The sequence below is a fragment of the Struthio camelus genome, chromosome 16, assembly GCF_040807025.1.
Source record: "Struthio camelus isolate bStrCam1 chromosome 16, bStrCam1.hap1, whole genome shotgun sequence".
In the NCBI taxonomy this organism is placed as follows: Eukaryota; Metazoa; Chordata; class Aves; order Struthioniformes; family Struthionidae; genus Struthio; species Struthio camelus.
Genome location: NC_090957.1, coordinates 426,150 through 451,401, shown reverse-complemented (window position 1 = coordinate 451,401; position 25,252 = coordinate 426,150). Strand labels below are relative to the sequence as shown.

General features: G+C 70.7%; 4 protein-coding genes across 4 annotated transcripts; 1 reads left to right on the top strand and 3 right to left on the bottom strand.

Moving 5' to 3' along the window:
- The first annotated feature begins 177 nt into the window (after nt 1-177).
- Nucleotides 178-5,057, top strand: PLD3 (phospholipase D family member 3). The gene is made up of 12 exons (XM_068910280.1): nt 178-600; nt 731-789; nt 1,056-1,121; nt 1,499-1,650; nt 1,998-2,181; nt 2,487-2,607; nt 2,744-2,871; nt 3,156-3,356; nt 3,478-3,617; nt 4,043-4,208; nt 4,379-4,478; nt 4,656-5,057. Exons 2-12 carry the CDS (start codon nt 763-765, stop codon nt 4,853-4,855), a joined length of 1,485 nt encoding a protein of 494 aa, XP_068766381.1. The 5' UTR covers nt 178-600; nt 731-762; the 3' UTR covers nt 4,856-5,057.
- Nucleotides 5,058-5,978: 921 nt separating this feature from the next.
- Nucleotides 5,979-8,440, bottom strand: HIPK4 (homeodomain interacting protein kinase 4). The gene is made up of 2 exons (XM_068910530.1): nt 6,908-8,440; nt 5,979-6,764 (listed from the first exon to the last, which is right to left on the bottom strand). Exons 1-2 carry the CDS (start codon nt 8,438-8,440, stop codon nt 5,979-5,981), a joined length of 2,319 nt encoding a protein of 772 aa, XP_068766631.1.
- A 1,171-nt stretch (nt 8,441-9,611) lies between these two features.
- PRX (periaxin) lies at nt 9,612-15,711 on the bottom strand. The gene is made up of 6 exons (XM_068910528.1): nt 15,543-15,711; nt 15,154-15,208; nt 14,518-14,628; nt 14,163-14,432; nt 13,718-13,911; nt 9,612-13,016 (listed from the first exon to the last, which is right to left on the bottom strand). Exons 4-6 carry the CDS (start codon nt 14,338-14,340, stop codon nt 9,612-9,614), a joined length of 3,777 nt encoding a protein of 1,258 aa, XP_068766629.1. The 5' UTR covers nt 14,341-14,432; nt 14,518-14,628; nt 15,154-15,208; nt 15,543-15,711.
- Nucleotides 15,712-20,505: 4,794 nt separating this feature from the next.
- On the bottom strand, nt 20,506-23,771 carry LOC138061254 (SERTA domain-containing protein 1-like). The gene is made up of 2 exons (XM_068910286.1): nt 23,615-23,771; nt 20,506-21,781 (listed from the first exon to the last, which is right to left on the bottom strand). The coding sequence occupies exon 2, from the start codon at nt 21,775-21,777 to the stop codon at nt 21,064-21,066; it is 714 nt and encodes a 237-aa protein (XP_068766387.1). The 5' UTR covers nt 21,778-21,781; nt 23,615-23,771; the 3' UTR covers nt 20,506-21,063.
- Nucleotides 23,772-25,252: the final 1,481 nt, after the last annotated feature.

Genomic DNA, 25,252 nt, shown 5'->3' with positions numbered 1-25,252 from the left:
CGCCGAGGGGGGGACGCGGCCAGGGCCGGCGGGAGCCGGGGGGGCTGCAGCCGCGGCCTCCCCGCCCTCCGCCCCGGGCCAGCGGCCGCCCCACGGGCAGCAACGCCGCGGCCGGGGGCCTCCGCCGTCCCCGCGGCGCGGGCAGCGACGCCGCGGCCCGGGCGGCTGCCGGGGGCGCGGGAGGGAGAGCCCCCCGCCACGGCCCCCGGCGCAGGGGACGCGGCTCAGCCGCGCGAGGGGGGATCCCTGGCCGGGCCCCAGCGGGGAGGGAGAAGGAGAGGGAGGCTGCTCCGGCTGTTTCCCCAGCAAGCTGCAGTCGCTGTTGCAAGGAAAAATTCCCCTCCCCGCACTCTCGGAGTCATCAAAATCGTGCACGGGCACGTGAGCACGGCGGCCCTGTGAGTCAGGCGCTTGAGCAACGCGTTGCACCCCCGGCGCCGGCCGGGCAGCGTCCCCCGGGCCAGCTCCGAGAGCTGCCGTGCGGACGGACGGACGGACGGACGGGACGAGCTCCTCGCCACCCGGCTCCTCGCGGGAGAGCTGAAGGCCGGCTGGAAACCTCCAGCCTCGCGCTGCCCGGCAGGCGGGAGGCTGTGCAAGGTCAGCCCGGCTGGGGCCGGGGCCGCGGGCGTGGGATCGACAGGGCACCGCGCCGGGGGCGTCGCAAGCCCCCCCGGCCCGTCGCTCACTGGCACTGCAGGAAAACCACGTTCGCTTGTTTGTTTTGCAGGCGCCCGGGGTTGCCTCCAGTCCTCGGCGGCGATGAAGCCATACGTGGCCTACAAGCAGGTATGGCGCAAGGCGTCAACCCCACCTCTCCGTGACTGTTCCCTGCCAGGCTGGGGCATCCCGTAGCCCCCCGCCCCGGGCAAACCCTGCTGGGGGGGGGTGCAGGAAGAAACAGGCAGCAGTTTTGGCCGGGGGGCTGTTGGCGTCTCTTTGTGGGATTTGCAAACATCAGGCAAAACCCACAGGCAGCAGCGCCTGGCTGGGAATGGGATCCAGCATCCCCCGGGCTGGCTCGGACCCCCTGACCCGCTCTGTCCCCTCCGCAGCTGGACCCGCTGGAGAAGCCGGAGGAGCCGCCGGCACCCCGCCAGCCCAGCTGGTTCACACAGAAGGTAAATGCCCCCAAGGCACCGGGCTGGGAAATCGTGGTGCCGCACGGCGGCCGGGTTCGTCCTGGCCATGCTCTGGCTGTGGGCACAGTTGTGCAATTTCCAGTTGCCCCAAGCTGCAGCTGAATTTGCTGCCGGCCGGATTCAGGGCTGTCCTCCTCCTCCCCCCCAGCCGCTCTCACCAGCGCACGGTGCCTCTCGTGTGAGCTTCGCCCCCACGTAAGGGTGGGTGCGAGTGGCCAGCAGCGGCCGAACACAGAGCCGTCGTCCACCAGATCCCCCGGTGCAAGAACAAAGGGGCTCTTGCCCAGTGGAAGGTGGGTTTAAAGCCAATAAAGGCAATTTTTTCTTTCTCTGCCTGCTGACACCCGTCTCTCCAGTATTCCTGCTGCGTGTTGCTCACTGGCATCCTCGTCACCATCTTCTCCTTCCTGGTCTTCATCCACCTCTTCAATGCGTGGTCAGGCTCAGCCCCTCTGGGAGGCAGAAGCGATGTCCACAGCGCGGGCGGCCCCTGCAGCGACCCGTGCCGGTGAGCAAGACGAGCGTTGGCTCTCCCATGCTTCCCTAGCTCCCTCCACATCCCAGCCCATGCGGGAGACAAGCCCTGGCAGGGCTCTGCACCATGTACCATGTGCTATGGTTCGGGGACAGGGCTTCAACCACTTGCTTTGAGCTGTTGTTTGCGTTAAGCCATTGCTTGCATTGAGCTATGATTGCATCAAGCCATTGCTTGCAACGAGCTATCATTGCATCAAGCTGCCGTTGCACTGAGCTGCCATCGCGTCAAGCTGCCGTTGCCCTGAGCTATCGTTGCACTGAGCTATCGTTGCATCGAGCCATTGTGCATTGAGCTGCTGTCCACACTTTTCTTGCTAGGATCGTGCTCGTCGAGAGCATTCCCGAGGGGATGACATATAGCGGTAACAGCCCCATGAACCCATCCACCTTCGACACATGGATGAGCCTCATCGGGGGCGCGAAGCACAGCCTGGATATCGCAGCCTTCTACTGGACCATGACCAACAAGGACACGCGCACACATGAGCCTTCTGCTGCCCAGGTACAGACCGGCGCTGCCTTACAGCGTCCTCTTGGCCAGAGCTGGCCCCAGGTCAGGGCTCAGCCAGCTGAGCTCACGCCAGCGGCACAGCGATTTGCATGGCGCCAGCCAGCCCTGCGCCAGCCCAGCCTGTGCAGCCTCCTCTGATATAATGGATATATCATATGCAAATGCCTGTGAACAAGGCATGAGGCTTGCACCCAGCCCTGGCTCTTCATGCATGCCCATCTTGAGCAGCAGGCTCTGTTTTCGAACATCCCTTGGGGTTTTTAACCACTTCCTCTTTTTTTTTGCTTTCCAACCAGGGTGAGCAGATCCTTGAAGAACTGCTGAAGTTACCCCAGAGCGGTGTCTCCGTGCGAGTCGCGGTCAACACACCTTCCTCCAAGTCACCCCTGCACGATCTCCAGGCGCTGGAGCAGAGTGGTGAGCAATAGGGGGGCCAGCACGACGCTGGTGCAGGAGGGGACCCGGGGGCACCTTCAAAGCCAGTTTACCTAGCACCAGGCAGGCAAAAGGGGATGTGGACAGCGAGGGAGATCTCTGTTCTCTTGCCCCCCAGGAGCTGCGGTGCGGGCTGTCGACATGCCCCGGCTCACCAGTGGCGTGCTGCACACCAAGTTGTGGGTCGTCGACAGCACTCATCTCTACCTCGGCAGCGCCAACATGGACTGGCGGTCCCTAACCCAGGTGAGCACCGATTTAACGTTCTAAACCCTGGTTCAAGGAGGATGCTACAGGGCCAGACCACAGCCACGAAACACATCCAGGCGGTGGAGAACAGCCCCCCCTCTCCAGAGCACCTTTGCCCCTTCCCCATCCTTTGGGATCCTCCTTTGGCAGCGCAGACCCACAGTTGTGATTGCTGCCGGATCCCACTGTGAGGGCAAACGCTCCCAATAGCAGAGACAGGGTCGGTCGCATAAACCTGCATCGTCCATTGCCGTGACAGAGCTGCGGTCCCGTCACCACAGGTCAAGGAGCTGGGCACGGCCGTCTACAACTGTAGCTGCCTGGCCCGGGACCTGAGCAAGGTGTTTGAAGCCTACTGGGCTCTAGGCCTTCCCGATGCCTCCATCCCAGTGCCGTGGCCAGCCAACTACTCCACCGCCTTCAACATGGAGACGCCGCTGGAGCTGAGGCTCAACGAGACAGGAGCCAGCGTCTACTTCTCGGTAAGCCCCGGCGCACTGGCTCCCCGCGCGGCTCCCTGCCTCCCGTGGCGGTGTTGCGGAGGATTCGGGTGCCAGAGCCAGAGCCCTGGCTGGGTGCGTAACCCTCCACACCATCCTGCAGAGCTCTCCGCTAGCCCTCTGCGCCCCGGGGCGGACCGAGGACCTCCGCGCCCTCCTCAGCATCATCGACGCCGCCGAGGAGTTCGTGCACATCGCAGTGATGAGCTACCTGCCCACCATGGAGTTCTCGCACCCCCAGAGGTACGGCCATGCTCGGCACGGCCCCAGCACGGCCCCGGCCCAGGCTGCCTCCTTGGCACGCCGCGCTGCCTGCCCGAACCTGACAGTGGCTCTGGCCCTAACGCTAACCTGGACCCTGGCCCTAACCCTGAACATGGCCCTAACTCTAACCTAACCCTGACCGTAACCGTGGACCTGACCCTACCCTAATCCTGACAGCAATGCTGCCCCTAACCCCAACCCTCTGCCTGCAGCAGCTGCCGAGGCCGAGCGTGGCCCCTGCAAGTCAGTGCTCCTGGGAGCCCTGCAGCAACCCTGCTCTTCCAAACCCAACAGGCAAAATTGCTGTTTTAGCAGCTATATGATCCCCTCCAACCAGCTGCTTTCCAACACCCTGGAGGTAATGGTGGCCCTAGTGGGTGAGGCAGCACGGTTTCTCTCCCCAGGTTTTGGCCAGTGATCGATAACCACCTCCGGAAAGCGGTCTATGAGCGCAAAGTGCAGGTCCGGCTGCTGGTGGGCTGCTGGCGGCACAGCAAGGCGGCGATGTTCCCCTTCCTGAGGTCCCTGGCCGCCATCGCCGACAACAAGACACACTACAGCATGGAGGTGGTGGGTACCGCGCCGCGGGCACCAACGAGGCTGGGTTGGCATGGCACAGCTGCCTTGTCCAGTGCTCCCCTGAGCCAGTGGCCTCCACAGCGGGGCAGGAGCCAGCCTGGCCCCTCTGCTCGCCCTGGGCAGGTCGTTCCCCCAGCTGATGGTCTCCTTCTGTCCTGCAGAGGCTCTTCATGGTGCCGGCGACCGCGGCCCAGGCCAAGATCCCCTACTCCCGGGTGAACCACAACAAGTACATGGTCACGGAGAAGGTGGCCTACATCGGTGAGTATGGCACCAGCATGTAGCACCCAGCACCCAGCATGCGGTACCCAGCGTGCAGTATGTGTGCATCAGAGATCCCCACTGGTACCGTGTTGCTGCCTGAACCTCTGCGTCTCGTCCCCCTAAATAAACCCGCTCCTGGTGACGGTGGCTCTTCTCCCCCTGCTCTCTCCGCAGGGACTTCCAACTGGTCAGGGGACTACTTCGTCAAGACGGCAGGGTCAGCCCTCATCGTGAACGAGACAGGGGACCGTGCTGGCGGGACGGCCACTGCCCGGGGGCAGCTGCAGGCGGTGTTTGAGAGGGACTGGAGCTCCCAGTACAGCACGGACATCAACGATGTGGAGCAGTGGGAGCACATGTGCAGCTTCCACTAAGCGCTGGTGCCCTGCCGGGAGAGCCGGTGTTGTGGCCTGGCCCCGCACGGCTCGGACTCCCCATCTCGTCCTCGATCTCCACCAGCGCCACAGAGGCAGTGAGTCCTGGTGGTGTCGGGGATGCAGGACACTCTGCGTCCCTTCCCACCGCTGAGCTGGGCGTGAGCTGCTTTTCCTCCATCAAATACATCGTTCCCTCTGCTCTGAGACAAACTTTAATTCTCCACATGCACCTCAAGGGGTTTCTGCAGCTGGGTGCCAGCTGCTAGCGTGGGTCCACACGTTATATTCGTTCCGAGAGCGCTAGTTCTGCAGGGGAGCATTTAAGAGCAGTATGTGGATGCATAGACTCACAAGGAACCACCGGGGTGATGCTTAAGCCCCGACGGGGCAGAGACATGGCACGCCACTTCGCAACAGGGTGCCAGTGGCGGAGGTGCCAGTCACAGCTCCGCAGGGTCTGTCTGCCCCATTTTGTGCAAGAAAGCACCACGGGTTACTGTCCAATTTAGAGCACTTTCTTTGTGGGTACAGAACAATTTTTTCTAGACGTTTGCACAAGTAGCTGTTAGTTCGTGAGTTAAAAGTAAATGGTGGGTCCGGAAAGCTGCGCAGCATCTGGGTGCGCCATGCCACCCCACGCCGGGTGCGTGCACCGACCACATGCAGTGGGCTTGTCCCGCCGGCGAGCACCCGTGCCCTGCACTGAACGCTGTCCCGAGCTGCTCTGCAGCACCAGGAACGGACCCAAGGGCCCCCACTGCCCCATCCAGCCCTCCCTCGGGGTGCAGTGCCACCCCCTGGCACTGCAGGACGTGCCACGGTCCCGGTTCCCACCTGGCAAGGAGGCACACGACATGCTGGGCCATTGGGAAATGGTTTATTGGGGGGCACTGGAAAAAGCCAGTGCCCGGAGCAGCTGGCACACCTTATCCATGCGCCCGTGGCTGCACTATCCCCTGCCAACGCGGAGCGGGTCTGCCTGCCTGGGTGACCCCCCAGACCCCGAGCAGCAGGGGTTGCATGTGGGCGAGGAAGAGGAAGGTCTTTCAAGCACAGAGGCTGGTGCAGGCTCTAATCACTTGGCTCCCGGGGCGCTTGCCGGAGGGGTCCCTGCGGCGGCTCAGTGGTGGCCGGCCACATGCTGCAGGTAGCGTGGGTGCCGGCTCTGCGCATGGTGGAGCCCGCCGTGCCCGGCGGGGTGCTCCGAGCCCTGCTCCCGCAGCCAGTCCTCGGAGCCCAGCCACGCGCCGGCGACGGGCCGCTGGGGCTCGGGCGTGCACCACTCGGCCAGAGCTCTCTGCAGGCGAGAAAAGCAGGGGGCGGTGAGCGGGGCAGCAGGGCCCGGGAAGGGGGGACACCCTGCGGCCCCTGGGGCACAGCCAGGCGGCTGAATGGGACCCGCAGCCAGCCCGACAGGGTGGCTGCCACAGCCCACGCTCTGGGTCTTGGTGGGGACCTCGAGCACCTGGGGACCCAGAGCATCAGTGACCTGGAGCACGTAGGGGACCAAGAGCACCTGGGGACCCAGAGCATCAGTGACCTGGAGCACCTGGGGACCTGGAGTATCAGTGACCTGGAGCACGTAGGGGACCAAGAGCACCTGGGGACCTGGAGTATCAGTGACCTGGAGCATGCAGGGGACCAAGAGCACCTGGGGACCTGGAGTATCAGTGATCTGGAGCACGTAGGGGACCAAGAGCACCTGGGGACCGAGAGCATCAGTGACCTGGAGCACGTGGGGAACCAAGAGCACCTGGGGACCTGGAGTATCAGTGACCCAGAGCACCTGGAGACCCAGAGCACCTGGGGACCTGGAGCGCTCAGTGTCCCAGAGCACCTGGGGGACCAAGAGCACCCAGGGACTGGGAGCATCAGTGACCCAGAGCACCGAGGGGACACAGAGCACCTGGGGACCCACAGCACCCAGGGGACCCAGAGCACCCAGGGGGCCTGGAGCACCTGTGACCCGGAGCACCGTGACCTGGAGCTCCCGGGCACCCGGAGCCCCCGGGGCCCGTGCAAGCTGCCTCCCTGCCGGGCGCCCGGTACCTTGGCGTGGGGCGAAGGCGGAGGTCTCCCGGGCAGGCTCTGCTCCTCGCTGCCGCCTCGCTGCCCCTGACGCTCCCAGCCGCCGCCGGCCACCCCGGGGGACCGCGGCCCCAGCACGATGAGGTTGCCCAGGATGGGGTCCGGCTTGGGGCGCCGCGGGTGCCGACGGTGCCGGGCGGCCCGGTGCCAGCTGCCGTAGTGGGTGGGGATGGGGGCCGGGGCAGGCGGCGGCGGGGGGCCAGCGCCGCACCGGCTCTCATCGCCCGGCGCCACCTCGGCCAGGCTGAGATCGTCCATCTGGGCGATGGCTCGCTGCACGCTGCAGCGGCCGGCTGGCACGGGCTGCGCCGGCTCCTCCTGCGGCGGCGGCGGGAGGAAGGCGCCTTCCTCTCCATCGGGGAAAGCCTCCGCCGCGCCGGCCTCCTTGCGGGACGCTTGCAAGCCCTGCCGGCAGAGCTGGTAGTAGTGGGTGGGCTCGTAGCTCGCCTTGAGCTGCTGCAGGGAGACGAAGGGGTGCTTCAGGGCTGCACTGGGCGTGATGCGCTCGTGCGAGTCCCAGGTCAGCATGCGCTTGACGAGCTCCACCATGCCGCGGAGGTCGCAGCGCTCGGCCAGGGCCTCGCTGTCGGGGTAGATCATCCGCTGGCCGCTCACCGTCTCCATCTGGTCCAGGGAGGCGAGGACGTACTTGCGCCGCTCCACGGGCTTCTCCCGGGTCTCGGCCAGGTGCTCGGCCAGGGATTTCAGCTGCCAGGGGCCGGCGGCGTCGGGGTGCGGCGCCCGGCGGAAGAAGCGGTGCGCCTTGCGGGCGGCGTGGAGCAGCCCGCCCCGCGGCAGCCCCTGGGTCTCGCAGATGTAGCGCACCTGGTCGTACTCGCTGCTGCCGGGGTAGAGCGGCCAGCCCAGGTGCAGCTCGGCCATGACGCACCCCAGCGACCAGACGTCCACCTTCTCGCAGAAGGGCAGCCCCAGCAGGATCTCGGGCGCCCGGTAGAAGCGGGACTGGATGTAGGGCTCCTTGATGTAGCGCACCTCGCTGAAGATGCTGGCCGAGCCAAAGTCGATGACCTTCACCCGGAACGGGTACCGCGCGTGGTCCACCAGCATGATGTTCTCCGGCTTCAGGTCGGCATGAATGATGGAGAGCTCCTTGAGCTTGGCCAGCGCCTTGAGCACCTGCACCGTGATGGTCCGGATGTGCCTGACGGGCAGCGGGGAGAAGTTGTTCTCCTTCTGGAAGTCAAAGAGGTTTTGCTCCAGGAGCTCGAAGACCAGGTAGCACTTGGTGCCGTCGTGGAAGGACTCGAGGAAGCGGACGATGTGTGACTCCTCCGCGTCCACCGCCCCCATCGCCTGCAGCAGCTTCAGCTCGTTCTTGATGATCCGGCTCCGGTGCCCGTCGTTCTTCAGGATCTTGATGGCCACCATCTCCCCCGTGCTCCTCCGCCAGCTCTTGGCCACTTCCCCGAAGGTGCCTTTCCCCAGCGTGTCCACCACGTCGTAGCACTCGGTGCCCGACTCCAGCGTGACCATGGCCGGCGGGTAGTGGCTCCCTCCCTCCTGGCCTGTGCCACCGTCGGAGGCGGCCCTGGCTCCTGGCAAAGGGCTGGTGCCTCCCCGCGCGGTGGCACTGGGACGGGGACCACCACCACCCCGGAACAGGCCGGCGACCCAACAGTGGCCGGTTCCGGCATCGCCGGGGACGCAGCCGCGACACCCGGGCATGCAGCATGCCGGCTCGCTCCAGGCGGGTGCAAACCGCCGGATTAAAATGCATCCGCTGGAAGAGGAGCGGGGCCGAGCGCAGGGCGGCCGGGAGCACGGAGCCGGGACCGTGCCGCCGCCGCCGCCGCCGCTGCCGCCGCCGCGTGTTAACGGCTCCAGGCCTCGTGCAAGGCTGTGGCTGGGGAGACAGGGACGCGACGGCTGCTGTCGACCCCTCGCCCGGCACCGGCGGGAGCCCGGCGGTCCCGCTCCCGCAGGAGGCGAAGGCAGCTCTGCCGCCACGCCGGCACGCCGCGCTGGGGACAGGGAGCCCCGGGGTCCCACCGCCGCCGCCCGCTCCCAAGGCACAGAGCACGCCGGGGCCGGGGCTTTTCTCAGGTTAACGTTTATTCCCGCAGGAGCAAGAACAGGGCAGGGGCTGGGAGCCAAGGCACAGGCGGCGGCCGAGCCGCCGGGGGGCACCCGGATTAATGGCTTTTATCTGGAAAAGAGAAGGGGGGAGCGACCGGCTCTGAGAGTTTTCCCCGGCGCAGGAGCCGCGTCCATGGGGTTAACGGCGTCGCGAAATCCGGCTGCGCCCGGGCCAGGGTTTTCCTCCGAACCGCGGCGGGGCTGGAGGAGCGCGGCCAGGGCTGTTAGTTGCCATTTCCCAGCGTTTAGAAAACAAGGAGGGGGGGGGAATAAAACTGACAGCAAAGAAACCGAATTAGAAGCTAAGGGGGGGGTTAAAGCGACGACAGGGAACCGGAGGAGGCGGTGGCACCACGTGCCGACCCGCCTCGGGGGCCGCGGCGCAGCCGGCGGGTGCCGACCACGGATGGTAAAAAAAAAGAAAGGAAAGAAACCGCCAGGGCAAGCGTAGCTCGATCATCCGTTCACATCATCCTCCCTGGGAGCCGTGCCCGAGGCCGGCCCCGGCCCCGCTCCGCCGCACGCGGGCGCCACACGTGCACCGAGCCCCGGCGGTCTCGGCGCCCCGTTACGTGGCGGCGGGCTCGGGGCGCCCGCCGGAGGGGGCCGCGCGGGGCCGGGAGCTCAGCCCCAGCTCGGGCAGCTTGAAGCCAGGCGACGGCCGGGGCTCCGCCGTCTCGGGGCTGCCGGCCGCTTGGCCGTCTCGCCTCCGCAGCCCGCCCAGGGCGAGCCGGGGGGCTCGCAGGCTCCGCAGGGCGGCCAGCGTGCCGGCGCGGGGCTCCTCCGTCGCCGCCGGCTGCGCCGGGTGCCGGCCGGGCTCGGGGGCCGGCGCCGGCGAGAAGCCCACCTTGGGCAGCCGCAGCCGCCCGCCCGCCTCCGCCGGCCCGGCCGGCTCCCCGTCGAGCTCGGCGCCGGCTCGCGGCCCGCGCGGCAGCCCCGCGCCCGGCTCGGCTCGGCCCTCGGCCAGCAGCCCGGCGGCCCCCTCCGCCCCTCTGCCCTTGGGCCGCACCAGCTCCAGCACGGCCTTCCTCACGCTGGGCATCCTCATCCTCGCCTCCTCGCCGCCCTCCGGCCCGGCCCGGGCCAGGGCGATGCCGAACTTGGGCAGCTTCACCCGCGAGCGCTTCCCAGCCTCGACGTCAGCCCCGGGCGGCTCCTTGCCGCCGACGTCCTCCCCGGGAGCCGCCAGCTCCAGCTCGGGCACCTTCAGCACCGGCGTCTTCCCGGCCGCCTGGCCGCTCGCCGGCTCCCCGCCGGCCCCCGCCAGCCCCACCGCCGGCATCCTGATTTTCGGCATCTTCCGCCCGGCCTCGGAGCCCCCCGCGTCCCGCGCCGGCTCGCCGCCCCGTCCCGCCTTCCCCTCGGCCGAGAAGCCCACGTGCGGGATGGAGACGTGCGGCAGGCGGAAGGGCAGCTCAGCGCCGGGCGCCGTGGGGCAGAGGGGCTGCGTGTCCGCGTCCGCCGCTGCCGCCGCCGTCTTGCCCAGCGCCAGCGCCGGCACCCGCAGCCGGAATTTGCCCTCGGGGCCGGCGGGCTCCGGCGCGGCGGCGAAGCCGGCGGGCAGCGACGGCGCCTTGCCGCCGGCTGCCGCGCCGGTGCCGGGGGCGTCGGGAGCCGCCGCCGCGCGCACGTCGGGGCTCGACCCGCCGAAGCGGGGCTGGCCGCGCCGCCCCGCCGGCTCGCCGCCCCAGCCCAGCTCCAGCGCCAGCTCCGGCGCTGGCTCCGGCTCCGGCTCCGCCGCGGCGGCGCAGCGCTTGGGCAGCCCCAGCGAGAGCATCGGGAAGGAGCCGCCGGCCGCCGTCAGCGGCAGCTCGGCCTCCGAGAGCCGGGCTCTGGGCAGGGCGATGTCCAGCCGCGGCATCCGCATCCCGCCGCCACCACCCGGCGAGCCAGCGCCCTCGGAGACCCTCCGCTCCCGCAGACCCTCCAGGCTCAGCTCCACCCGGGGCATTTTCCCACGGGTCTCGGCGGCGCCGGCGGCCTCGGCCAGCCGGTCCGCGCCCACCCGCCCCAGGCCGATGTCCAGCTCCACCGCCGGCACTTTAATCCCCCCGTCGGGAGCCGGCGGGTCGCTGCCGCCCTGGGCATCCCGGGGGCCGTCGGCTCTGCCCTCCGCCGCCGCCTCCCGCCCGGCCGCCCCCAGCCACGGCCCCTTGAATTTGGCTTTCTTGGCGCGGGCGTCCGCAGCTCTGCCCTCCGCCTCGGGCTCGCTCGCCTTCTCCTTGCTCCCGAAACGCGGCAGGGAGAGTTTGGGCACCTGCAGCTTCGCCGCCTGCCCGGGGCTGCCGGCGCCCAGGGAAAGGTCCGGGTCCAGGTCCGGGTGCAGCCCGGGGCCGGCCGCCCCCTCGGCTTCGCCCCCCGCCTTGGCCTTGGGCAAGGAGATGCCCAGCTTGGGCATCCTCAGCTTGGCCCCGCCGGCGCCGCCCTCGGGGCTCTCCGCCGGCTCCTCCGCGCTCTTCCTCGGCTTCGGCCCCGCCGCGCCAAGCCAGGGCAGGGCCACCTTGGGGGGCTTGGGCTTGGCGTCGGCCCCGGCGCCCTCCAGCTCCAGGCTGAGTCTCCGCAGGCCCTTCTCGATCTTGGCTGCCGCAGCCTCCTCCGGCGCCGCCGCCTGCTCCGGTGCTGCCTTGCCCACGGCGATGTCCACCCTGGGGATCCTGGCCACCACGGCGCCCAGGCCGGCCCCTCCGGTGCCCGCGGGGCTGTCAGCCGCCGGCCGCGGGCACGGTTCCCGCGCCGCCGGCAGCTCCAGGCCCACGGCCACCGCCGGCACCTCGATGTCCAGCGCCGGCACCGGCACTGCCGGAAAGCTCAGTCGGGCCGGGACTGGGGCCGGCTCCGCCGCCAGGCTCTCGCCGTCCGCCCTGGCCGCGGGCAGCTTCACCTCCACCCGCGGCCGCTCCACGGCAATGCCCAGCTCCGGCGCGGGCAAGGCAGCCTTGGGCAGCTCCGCGGCCAGCGCCTTCGCCCCCGGCACGCTGAGGTCCAGCTTGGGAACGCCGATCTTGGCTGGCTCTGGTGGCGGCGGCGGCGGTGGCGGCGGCGGCTCGGCGGGCGCCAGCTCCAGGGTGGCGCGGGGCACCGAGATGTCGATGGAGGGCACCTTCACGGCCGGCAGCTTCGCCCGCGCCGCCGGCTCCGGCACCTCCGGCAGGGAGATCTCCAGGCTGGGCAGCTTCACCTTGGGCCCTTTGCTCTTCGGCTCGGGGCTCTCCCCGGCTTTGCCCCCCAGCTTGGGCAGGGCCACTCTGGGCACCTTGGCAGCCATGCCGGCGGCGCCCGGCTCCGGCCCCGGCTCCAGCTCCGGCTCCCGCCGGGCCGCGGGCAGCTGCAGCTCCAGGGCCGGTGGCTGCACCGAGATCTCCAGCGCGGGTGCCCGCGGCCCCGGCTCCGGCGGCGCGGGCTCGGCCGGGGGGGCCGCGCCGGGCAGGCTCAGCCCCACGTCCACCTTGGGCGCCGCCACGTCGACGGCCGGCAGCCGGGCGCCGGCGATGCCCGCGGCCGCCGGCGCCCCGAGGCTGGGCAGCGGCACGTCCAGCTCCACCCGGGGGGCCCGGAGCTTGGCCTCCCCCTCCGCGCCGGGCGCCTTGCCGGAAACCGGGGGGGACGTGGGAGCCCCCGGCTCCATGCCGCCCCGGGGCAGGGCCACCTCCAGCTTCGCCCGTGGCTCCTCCACCTCCAGCGCCGCCGCTTTCCCGGCCACCGCCTCCCTCACCGTCAGCCGGGAGAAGGCCAGCCGCGTCCGCTTGGCTTCTGCTGCTGCCGCCGCTGCCGGGGGCCTCGCGGGTGCCGGGCCAGCTGCACCCGCCACCGCCGCCGCCGCGCTCCGGCCCCTCACCAGCCTGGAGAGCTTGGGCAGGGAGAACTCCACGTCCACCGGCCCCGCGTCCGGCTTTGCTCCCGGCACTGCCGCTGCTGCCACCAGGGCTTTCGCCGCCTTCTTCTTCTTCTTCAAGGGCCTCAGGCTTTTGATGTTCTGGGAGGGAAGGAGAGTTGTGAGCCGTGCAATCTCCTCCCCGTGTGCAACCTCCTCCCTGCGTGCAACCTCCTCCCCTCGTGCAACCTTCTCCCCATGTGCAACCTCCTCCCCATGTGCCACCTCTTCCCCGCGTGCAACCTCCTCCCCATGTGCAACCTCCTCCCCATGTGCCACCTCTTCCCCGCGTGCAACCTCCTCCCCGTGTGCAACCTCCTCCTCATGTGCCACCTCCTCCCCTCGTGCAACCTCCTCCCCATGTGCCACCTCTTCCCCGCGTGCAACCTCCTCCCCATGTGCCACCTCTTCCCCTCGTGCAACCTCCTCCCCATGTGCCACCTCCTCCCCTCGTGCAACCTCCTCCCCATGTGCCACCTCTTCCCCGCGTGCAACCTCCTCCCCGTGTGCAACCTTCATGCACCAGCAAGCTATGGGCAACCTGAGGCCACCTGGTGCCACGGCACCGCTCATGGCACCCGCATCCCCAGCACTGTGACAGCCCTCAACCCCTGCCTGGGGGAACCTGCGAGCTCCCTGCTTCCCAGCCTGGCGCCGCCGGCACAGGGACTGGACCCCGCCAGAGATGGCACCGGGCACATCTTTGCAGCGAATCACTGAGAAAGCAGCTCAGGTGGAAATAAACCCAGCAGAGACCAAGGGCCCCCCGTCCCCCAAGAGCCGGGCGGCTCAGAGGCACCTACCAGCCTGGCCATCTTCGCCTTGGGCCCTTTCGCCTCGGCGCCAGCTGCCCCGGAGCGGACAGCAGCGTCGGTGCTGGGCACAGTGCGCTTGAGGCAGAAGGAGACTTTGCAGGCCTCGGCGCACTGCAGCAGCCGCACGGCGTCCTCGTAGCGGATGTTCTCGAAGAAGACCCTGGCGCTGAGGAGCTGGTCACCTGCGGGGAGGCGGCAGTGAGGGGAGGCTGCGGGGCACCAGCTTTGGGGAGACACCAGGAGGGTGCTGAGAGCCCCTGGGGCTGGGGTCCCCGTGCACCGCTTGAGGACACCGCAGCCAGCAGGAGCTTGCAAAGATTCGGGGGCTCTGCAGAGCTTGCAAGCACTTGCAAGCACTCTGGGGGCCTGCAAAGACTTTTGGCATTGCCGTTGGGGCCCGTTGCCCTCCCGCCCATGCCCCCCGCGCTCCCACCTTCGCGGAGGCGCAGGGCCTTGGCAGCACTGGAGTCGCGCTGCACGTCGGCGACGTAGATGCCCTCCTTCCCGCCGCCGGCCAGGCTGATGCCCGTCACCCCGGCCTCGGCCGCCGTCTCCACCACGATCTCCACCAGCTCCGGCGCGGTGACCTGCTCCTGCGGGGCGGGCTCCATCCTGCCAGCGGCCGCGGGTCCCGGCTCGGCCGCCTCGCGCCTTCCCTCGGCAGCGGCCGCCTCAGCTCCACATGGAGCGACCTCTCCGGCACCTGCCATGGGAGAAGGCGACAGGGCAGGTGACCGAGCTGCCCCGCGATGGGGACCAGCCCCGGAGCTGGCTAGTGGCCCGCTCACCCCGGCCCTGGCCCTGGCCCCGGCCTCGGCTCACAGCTCTGTCCCCGTCGTCAGCTTCCTCGGGCGGTTGCAGACTGGCACCGACAGCAACGGCACCTTCAGCTCAGTCTCCTGCAGAGGATGGGGCACAAGGCTGGGCTCAGCGGTGCCCCGAGACCCCCCCAGAGCACTGCTGGTGGGACAGACCCCGTCCTGCCCGGGGCAGAAGCCTCTCCCTGGTGCAGACCCCCGTCCTTCCTAGCACCGAGCATCCTCCCCAGCACTGCCCTGATGTCCCTGGCACCGAGCACCCTCCCCGGTGCAGACCCCCATCCTCCTCAATGCAGACACCCATCCACCCCCCAGCACCAAGCAGCCTCCCTGGTGCAGATCCTTGTCCTCCCCTGCTCCGAGCAGCCTCCCTGGTGCAGACCCCCATCCACCCCACAGCACCAAGCAGCCTCCCCGGTGCAGACCCCCATCGTCCTCAGTGCAGACCCCCATCCACCCCACAGCACCAAGCAGCCTCCCCGGTGCAGACCCCCATCCTCCCCGGCTCCGAGCAGCCTCCCCGTTGCAGACCCCCATCCACCCCCCAGTACCGAGCAGCCTCCCTGGGCCCCGTGCTGTGCCCTGGGCTGGGCAGCCCAGACTCACCGCGTGCCGGCCGCCTGCGAGCAGACCATGGCTTTGCTGCGTCGCTGCCCCGCAGCTGCACAGAGGGAGAGAGGCGGGGAGGGCGTGAGCCCCCCCGTGCAGCCCGGGGATCCCCGGGCAGCGGGACGCGGCGGCACGGCGAGGCGCGGAGGGTGCATCGCCGTCCCCGGCGTCCTGAGCCGACCCGCAGTGCCGGGAGCTCCGGGCACGGCTGCCCACGGACATCGGCGGCGGCTGCCTGGGCGGCCAAGCCCCCCTAGACCCCGTCCCCAGCCCCTTCCCGCAGCCGGGACGGGGGAGGCGCTTCCCTCCTCCGCGGAGCCGGACACCGCCACGTCCCCCCGCAGCCCCCAACCCCTCCAGCAGGAACCCGCAAGGCCCAAAATAACCTCAGAGCTCCTTCCTGCCGGGAACAGCTCCGGCCCACTGCAGGGGAAGTGTTTTTCCCAGAGCAGAGGCTTCCCCCCTCCCCGCCTCGCCTCCGAGGAGGGGGGGCCCAGGCGTCCTGGCCCCTGCGCTTGGACCTCCCCTGCAAGGAGGGGACCCAGGCGTCCGGGCTCTCCCAGCCCTTTGGTTCCTGGGGCAGGGTGGCATTTCCTTCCCACGCCGGGCGCGCGGGGCCGGTGCGGTAAAGGTCAGCGGCTCATAGCTGGCATTCCCGAGCCGGGGGGGGGACAAACGCCCCGCACCGGCATTGCTGCCATTCCCCGGCGCCGAGCCGCAGCCGGGCGACGCGGCCCACGGCCACCGCGGGGGTCCGACCCGCCGGCCGCCCCCAGCCCCGGCACGGGGTCCCCTCCGAGCCCGCCCGGCTCCGGCGGCACCTCCCACGCGCCCGCGGCACAAGGAGCGCCTTGTCGGGCTGCCCGCGTCCCCCCCGGCCCCACCGCCGGGACAGGGGCCGGGGAATGTGGAGCATTTCGGAGACTCAGCACAAAACCCGCCGGACGGGGGCGGCGCGGGGCCGACGGCTGCTCCTGGGACTGCGGGTCGCAGCCCCTCTCCGGGTGCCCACGGAGCAGCCGGACCCCGCGGTGGCAGGGCCGGAGCAATAATTCCTGATTTTCTTGGAATTCTCCCCATTTGCCTCCAATTGACCGTTTTCCTCCAGGCACGCAGGAAAAACTTCATCCCAAGCTCCAAGATTTCTAGTTTTTTGAGGGTTTTTTTGCAAAAAAGCCTGGCTATTTCAGTGCAAATTAAAATGTCACCTGGAATTTTCCTGGGAATGACCCAAAGCTCCCTGCCGCTGGCCTGGAGGGAGGCCACAGCCAGGCACTCGAGGAGAAGGGTGGTTTTGCCAGGCGGCCTGAGGCCACGGTGATGGGCCAGGGCGGAGGAGAGGTGAGGCTGGCTGCAGCGGGCCGGGCGGGGGGGGGGATGAGGGGATTCCCGCCGTGCTTGGGCACCAGCCCAGGGAGCCACGAGCTGCCCGGGGTTGGGATGGAGCTGGCTGGGACCCCTCCATTCCCCACCACCCCAGCACGGAGGACCCCAGGCCATTCCCGCCTGAGCAGAGGTGCCGACCCCGTGGGGTCCCGGCCAGGGCTCGATTTCCTCAGGGAATAGCTGGTCCAAGCTGCGCCCAAGCCAGCTCCCAGGTTATTTATGGAGCTGGCGCAAGACTTGGATTTCTGACAGCGGGGCCAGCAAAAGCACCAAACGCGCCCAGCCCGGGCCGAGCGCCGGGCACGGGCACGGGACTGGCAGAGCAAAGCCCTGCCTTGGGGAGGGGCCCAGCCACAGCAGGGCAGGCGGGGACGGGCCAGGGCCTGCAAACCCTCACCCCAGGTGTCAGCACCTGCCTGTGCCCTTTGCAACCCCACCGGGCGCACGGTGCACGGGTGCACCCCAGCCCCCACGGCCGCCCTCCTCACGAGGATCTTGCCCCGAAGCCGGCGCACCATGGGAAGGGGGACCATGCCCACGGCTCCCAGCGACGGGATGCTTACCTCCGTCGGTGGCGTGCTCTGCCCTCCGCCCTGCCCCAGCCCGCTCCCGCGACCTGACGGCGAGGGCAGCAGGGAAAAGGGGCCGGGGAGCAGGGCAGGGGGCTGCTAGCCCCACACCGCGAGGGGCCGGCGCTGCCTGGCCATTGGCTGCGGGCGCAGGCACGGGCGCGTGGGGGACCCTGCGTGCACGGCAGGGTGTCGTGGCCAGCCCAGCCCTGGCAGGACGCCGGCCGGCCTGGCGCCCCGTCAAGAGCCGCTGGCCGTGCAGGAACTGGGCGGGCGGCAGGAGGATGGGCCGGGGCACCGGCTTGCTGCCAGGTAGAAACCACTGAGCGCAAACAGCCGTGGCCTGGAAACGGACCCCCAGGCCTGCAAAGCAGGCACCTCCTGGCCCAGCCGCACTCCAGCCTGTGCATGGTGGGCTGGGTGCGGGAGCAGCCCCAGCCGGGCTGGGTGCACGGTGGGCCGGGTGCGGGAGCAGCTCTGGGCTGGGTGCACGGTGGGCAGGGTGCGGGAGCAGCCCCAGCTGGGCAGGGTGCACGGTGGGCTGGGTGCGAGAGCAGCTCCGGGCTGGGTGCACGGTGGGCAGGGTGCGGGAGCAGCTCTGGGCTGGGTGCACGGTGGGCCGGGTGCGAGAGCAGCTCCAGGCAGGGTGCACGGTGAGCAGGGTGCGGGAGCAGCTCTGGGCTGGGTGCACGGTGGGCCGGGTGCGAGAGCAGCTCTGGGCTGGGTGCACGGTGGGTCGGGTGCGGGAGCAGCTCTGGGCTGGGTGCACGGTGGGTCGGGTGCGGGAGCAGCTCTGGGCTGGGTGCACGGTGGGTCAGGTGCGGGAGCAGCTCCGGGCTGGGTGCACGGTGGGCCGGGTGCGGGAGCAGCTCCGTGCAGGGTGCATGGTGGGCCGGGTGCGGGAGCAGCTCTGGGCAGGGTGCACGGTGGGCCGGGTGCGGGAGCAGCTCCGGGCAGGGTGCACGGTGGGCCGGGTGCAAGGCTCGCTCTTGTCTGCATGCACGGGGGCTTGTTTCCATCTGCCATGCACGGGGCTCGTGCGTGTCCCCATGCACAGGGTTTGGTCACACTCCCCATGAGTGGGGCTCGTGCACGTCCCCAGCTGGAGCCCAGCTGCCCCCAGCCCCTCTCCACCAAAGCAAGAACCGTCCCTTAGCCGTCTCCCAGCGGCCTCCCTGCCCGGGTTGGCTCACAGGGGTCCAGGGACCGCGCGCGCCTCATGCTCGTGCCTGCTCCGGGCCCGCACGCCGCGGCGGAGGCAGGAGCAGAGCAGAGCTAATTTAGTGCCGCAGCCCAGGGGGCCCGGTGACGCGTCCGGAGGGAGAGGTCGAGCCCTGGGAGGGGACGCGGCCACGGCGCTGTAAACACCGGACATCCTGCTCACCGCCAGCATCCGCCGGGAGACAGCCAGGCCCCCCCGGCGCGACGGGTGCCGGACGGAGCTGGAGCCCCCCCGGGACGCTGGCCGGACCCCGGCACCAGGCAGCCCCATGTGAAGCGCGGGGTCCGGGGCAGCCGGGCAAGGAGGAGCCAGCGCGGGAGCCAGGACGCCTGGGCCCATTGCACCGCTCGGGCGGCTGGGCCAGGACGCCTGGGTCCCCGGCAGCCTGGAAATGTGATTAGTCTGCCATTCCCGCACGGGAAAAGGCGCAAGGCGAGCACAAAAATACGTCTGGGAGGCGAGTTCCTGGGCGCGAGGGCTCGCGCTCGGCCCGGGCGGACACAGGGCCCTTGAGCGCCGGAGAAAGCGGCGATTCATCGCCGGGCGCCGTGGGCTGGGCAGGGAATTCGGCAGCAGGCGTGGGCCCAGCCGGCCCGGTGCCCAGCTGCGGGAGCGCGTGCACGCGTGGCGAGCTGGCGTCAGGTCTCTGCCGCACGCGGGATCCCCCGAGCCCCCCGCGCGCCCAGGAGCAGAGCCGGGCACAGACCAGCCCAGAGCAGCCTGCACCGGGCCCACGACTTACCTGCCGCTGGCACCCACCGGGCCCGCGCCGAGACCCCCGGCACCAACCCAGAGCCACTTCCCCCTCCCCGCTGCCCTCCTACCCCAGCTGCACCCCAGGCTAATTGCCTCCTCTGCTAATTGCCTGCTCTCAGCTGCTGCCCCAGCTGAGCCCTGGGAGATCCCTGGGGCAGCCAAGGGGAGCTGCAGGGCACCCGGGGGTCCTGCAGCCTGAACGGGGCTGGGCACCCAGGGGTCCTGCACCCCCAGACAGAGCTGGGCACATGGGGGTCCTGCATGGCCCCAAACAGGGCTGGGCACCCAGGGGTCCTGCACCCCCAGACAGAGCTGGGCACATGGGGGTCCTGCATGGCCCCAAACAGGGCTGGGCACCCAGGGGTCCTGCACCCCCAAATGGGGCTGCACCCATGGGGTCCTGCACCCCTGAGCAGGGCTGGGTGCCCGGGGGTCCCGCATAGTCCTGAGCAGGGCTCGGGGCGCCCCCGGCAGCAGGGCCGGCTCCGGGCTGGCGGTGCCGGAGCCTCCCCGGCGGCTCGGGGCGCGGGCGGGTGCCATCATTCCTCGGGGCTGTGTCACTTCCTCCGCGGCTGCCGGCGCCGGGCACCACCACACTCGGGGCCTCGCACGAGCCCTTCCCGGCTGGAGCCGCGGCCTCCAGGGCCGGTTTCCACCTTCCCATTCCCACCCCCCAGCCGGACTGGTGCAAAGCCCCAAGCAGTGGCGGCCGGCCGCCGAGCCGGGGTCGGACTCTGCCCCCGGTCCCCCCACAGGGCATCGTCCCCGGGCCCCGCGCGGCGCCCGGCCGAGCCGCGCCGGAGCGGCTGACTCAGCCCAGGAAGCCGGGCTCGGCTCCGCAGGCTGCCGCCGGCCTGAATCACTTCCCGTCCCGCTGCCGCCTGGCCGGAGCCGAGCCCGCGGCACCCCGGCGGCGGCGTCCCCTAGGGCAGGGGGCCCAGGTGTCCGGGCATCACCCTCCACCCCCATGCAGGGATGGGGACAGCGCTATGGGTCCAGGAATTGGGCTGTGCCATGGCATGTCCCCTCATCCTGCGAGACGTCCCCGTGTCCTGCAGCACCTCCCGGCATCCCGTGGGACATCCCTGCATCCCGCAGCACCTCCCCACATCCCACGAGACGTCCCTGCATCCCACAGCACCTCCCTGTGTCCCATCAGACATCCCCACATCCTGCAGGATGTCCCTGCATCCCATGGGACATCCCCGCATCCCGCAGCACCTCGCTGCATCCCACAGGACATCCCCACATCCCATGGGACATCCCTGCATCCCACGCACCCCCCTGCATCCCGCGGGACATCCCCGCATCCCATGCACCCCCCTGCATCCCGCAGCACCTCCCTGCATCCGGACTCAGCTGGGGGCCAGGAGAGCGGGCCCCGCGGCGGTGCACGGTCGCAGGAGGCAGCCAGGCGCCGGTCGGGTATATATTATCCTCGTTTCCAAGCAGCGCACAGTTCGCGGCAGCGCGCCCAGCCGACGTCCCCGCGGGGCCCCCACTGCCCTGCAGGTCCCCAACCCACTGCCCCGGGCAGGGGCGACGCCGCCCCCCAAACCTGCTTGCTTGAACCGTCCCTCGGCTCCGGCCGAGCCAGCGGCTCCTGCAGCTCTGCGCCCACGAGCAGCCCGGCACCGCACGGAGCAGCCCAGAACCACGTGGGGCAGCCTGGAACCGCACAGGGAGCCTAGAACCGCGCCGAGCAGCCCAGAACTGCATGAAGCAGCCCGGCACCACGCAGGGAGCCCGTCACCACACAGAGCAGCCCCCAGCCTCTCCCCAGCATCGCAGGGCTGCAGCCAGGGGTCCCGGCCCCCCGGGAGGAGGCAGGATCGCAGCCCCGGCTCCGCAGCGGTGCAGCGCGCTGGGCTGGTGCCACGCACGGTGCATCGTCCCGGTGCACGCTGCGGGCTGGCGGCACCCGCGCCGCGCGGTGCCCGGCCCGAGTCCAGAATAAGTTAAAACGGGGGCCCCTCAGAGGGCGTGGGTGCCCACCAGCACGTCCATCAGGTAGTCCAAGTCGTCCATGTCCAGGCGACCCCCGTCCTGGCCCTCCTCGTCCGCCCCGGAGAAGGCTTTGAAGCCGGCCAGGCTGGCGGGGGACCAGACGTCGCAGTCGTACATGGAGGTGTCGATGTCCTCGAAGATGCCCTCCAGGCTGTCCTCCAGCAGCGAGCCGGTGGAGCCGAGCAGCTCCAGGGGGGCGAAGAAGGGGTGCGGGGGCCGCGGGACGTCGGGCGGCGCGTCGTCCTGGGGCGGCGCGGGGGGGCCCGGGGTGCCGCCGGGTGTCTCGGCGCCCTCCAGCCCGCCCGAGAGGGAGGCGCAGAGCGAAGCGTCCCAGCCGGAGAGCAGCAGCTCGTCCTCGGGCGCCGGGCACCGGGCGTCCCTGCGGTCCGGAGAGGCGGCGCCGGGGCCGGCCGGGGGCTCGGGGCCGGCCGGGGGGCGGCCGGGGGGCACCGGCCCCTGGGTCTCCGCCGGTGCGTGGTCCTGGAGGCGCCGGAGGGTGTTGGCCACCAGGACGAGGTAGCGCAGGTTGGGCTCCACGTGCCGCAGGCTCTGGTGCAGCTTCAGCACGGAGATGTTGAAGAGGGAGTCGGAGGGGGCGGCGGGGGCCGGGGCCGCAGCGGGGGCCGCCAGCTGCCCGTCCTCCATCTCGCCGTGCTTCCGCTTCACACCCTTGGCCAGCATGGGTCTGCGGGAGCAAAGCGGGCAGGGGGTCAGCGCGGCCGGCCCGGACGCCGGGGCCCCCGGGAGGGCGCCGGAGAGGGTCGGCATGGCCGGGGCGGAGGGGCATCGGCCGCGCTAGGGGGGGGGATGAGGGTGCTTTTCGGCAGCAGAAAAGCGGCTTTTCGCCGTTCCCACGGCGCTTGGCGCTGCACGCAGACGGCAGTTGTCTTGGTGACACCACCACCCCCTCCGTGCGGGCGCCTTAGTCACCACGAGCCGAGTGAGCGGGCAGCCAGCGCCGGCCAGCCCCAGGAGAGGGCCCAGGCGTCCGGGCCCAGCCAGGTCCCCGGCAGGGGCCCAGGTCACCTGCACCCCAGCCCTGGGCTGGAGGGCTGCAAAGCTGGGACGCCGACCCCGAAGGGCCAGGACGCCCAGGTCCGCTGCGGGGACGACACAGGGTCCCCCCCCGTCTCTGTGGAGGCCTGGGGACACCCGGCCAGGGGCGTCCCAGCCTCACCCACCCCGTCACCTTCCCATGCACCCTGCTGCCCCAATACCCCCCCCGAAAGCGCAAAGCTGCTCCCCAGGGACGGGAAGGAGCCGCCTGCCGGGGAGGGGACACAGCTGTGGTCCCACGGCCCGGGAACCCCTTGATCGCGTCCCCGGGCAGGGACCCCCGTCCTCGTCAGCCGGGAGGAGACCAGGCAGCCCCAGGGCGACCGTCACCGTGGCACCGGCTCCGCAAGCATCCTGCCGCCGGCACAGCCCCGCACGCCCCTTTGGGGCTCCCCAGCGAGGATGGGGATGTGTTCCAGGTTGCCAACGGCCAGAGAGCCCCGACGGGTCCTGGTGCAGCCCCCCAGGGTGCCGCTGCCCCCTGAAAGCTCCCCGGGCACAGGGGGTGTCTGCAGGATGGCATCTTCGCTCCTGCCCCCCCACTGAGTGCCTAGGGGGAGCACGGCCCCTGCCCCAAACCCGCTGCCCTTGCCCCGGCACCAGCTGTTGGAAGGGGGCAGCTCAGCTGGCCGGGCACCCGCTGCTTCGCACCCACCCTGCAAACCGGGAAATCCAGGGAAAACAGGGACAGCTCCTGCGACCTGGGGATTTCCCCCCATGCAGACCAGGGACCCTGACAGCAAACTGGGGACCCCAAGAGCAAACCCGGGGACCCTCCACCATGCAATCCAGGGATTCCCCCCCATGCAAACCGGGGACCCCTGCAGCAAACTGGGGACGACCCCCATGCAAAGTGGGGATTCCCCCCCCCATGCAGATCGGGGACCCCTGTGGCAAACCAGAGACAATCCCCATGCAGACCAGGGATCCCCTCTCAGGCAAACTGGGGACCCCCTGCCATGCACCCCCCCGGCAAACCGGGGACCCCTAAACACGCCAGGGAAAGCCCCCCCCCCTTTGCAACCTGGGGATTCCCCCTTGCAAACGCACGACCCCTCCTAACAACCAGCCACCCTCTCCCTTGCAAACCGCGGGCACTCCCGCTTGCGAAGGGGTCCCTCGCCCCCGAGCCCGGCGGCGCCCCCCACCCTTCGCCGTACCATTGCACGGGGGAAGCCCGGCCCCGCCGCGCCGCGCCGCGCCGCGCCGCACCGCACCGGGGCGCCGGGCCGGCGTGCAGCCCCCGGTGCCGCCCCCCCCGTCCCCGTCCCGCGGGCAGAGGCAGCCGTGGGGGCGGGTGAGTCACGCAGCGGCGGCCCGGAGCCTCCGCCCCTTCCCCGGTGAGTCACCGCGGCCGGGCGCCCATGGCCGGACCCTCCGCCGCCCGCTCGCCGGGCCCCCCCGACCAGCGCGCGCCCCAGACCCGGCGCGCGGGGACCCCCGGGGACCCTCATTTACATACCCGGCTCCTCAGGGGCCAATCAGCGGGGTCTGGAACGCTGCGCGCAGCCAATCAGGAGCCGGCATCCCCCGCCCCCCTCCCCCTCCCCTCGCCGTCTCCGCCAGCCGACTCGGCCACCCGAGAGTTGCTACATCTGCCCGCCCGGCGCAGGCCACGCCCCGGAGGCTGTCGGGGCGGGGCCGGGAGCCGCTCGGCCAATCAGCGACGGAGGAAGGGAGGCTCATCTGCATACAAGAAGAGCGGGGCGGAAGCGGGGACCAACGTCGCGGCCGGGGCGGGGGAGGCCCGGCTGGGCTCGCGCCTGATTGGCTGAGGCGCGCGGGCCTCATCTGCATACGGAGAGCGGACGTGAGCGACTCAGCCCGGGGGCGGGGGAGGCGCGGGCGGCCGCGTGCGATGAGTTTGCGGGTGCTCAGCCGGGGCGGGCGGGGGCCGGGCCTGCTCTTAGCCCCCCCGGCCCCCCCAGCCCGGGCACCAGCCCCCCCAGCTGGCCGTTCCCACCCCAAAGCAGCAGCAGCAGGAGGCAAATGCACCTGGCCTAGCCTGTGGCCCCGGTGCATCTCTTCGTGGCCCCGCAGGGGCCCACCCAGCCCCACGCCCCTTTCCTGCCCCCATGGGAATCCACCCGGCCCTGCCCCTGCCCCTGCCCCTGCCCCGTCCTGGCCCCTGGGGCAGCAGCGCAGCTGTGTGGGCAGTGCTCCAGCCTGCAGGAGCCGGGGGAAGGCTAAGAGCCCAGATGACTTAAGAGGAAAACGAAACAGCACCACTGCCGCTCAGAAGTGAAACTGCCTGTCAGCCCGCTGGCTTGTGGGGTCCCCGGGCCCCGCTCCCGCTGCACCCGGCTCCCGTACTGCTAGCCTCCGGGGAGCTGCCCCGGCTGGACCGGGACCTCCGGCGCCGGGTGCGGAGCGCGCTGCATGGCCGCCCCTGCAGCCTGCAGCTTGTTCACGGCCAGAGGGACGGGCCCGGGGCCGAGCGGAGGGTGGTGAAGGACGTGACCTCCCTGGGACGAGTGCCCTGGCAGGGGTGCACGCACGCGCCGGCCCCAGGCACTCGCGCACCCGCTGCCTGTCGTTGCCCCGGGGCCGGGCCAGGTTATCTCCGCCCTGGCGGTCGCGGCTGCAAACCGCCCCCGGCGGGTCCAAGGGTCAGCGGCAGGCAGGCCCCAGCGCCGCGGTGCAAAACGCAGCGACGCAGCACCACGGGGCCGGTGGTGCAAAACGCAGCGACACAGGGCTGGCGGTGCAAAACGCAGCGACGCAGCACCGTGAGGCCGGCGGACGCGTGCCCCTCTCGCCTGGCTGCAGGAAGCCGGAGGGGAGGGATGGCACCGGCACCGGGGCGTTTTCCTGCACCGCTCCGACAGGCCCAACCCGTCCTGCCGGGGCCGCAGCCGGCGCGGCATCGGCATCGGGGCTGACTCATGGGGCAGGAGGCGGTTCACCGCGCTGGGGCGCACGCCCCGGAGACGGCCGGCCCGCGCCGGGCAGCCCCGAGGGGCGGACGGGGCTCACCAGGTGCCAGCGAGGATGCTCACGGCGATGCCGGCCGACGCCGACGGGGTGACACGGGTGCTGCAGGGGGCAGAGCCCCAGCACCGCATCCAGCACCCCGGCACGGCTCCGGCCCTGAGCCCGA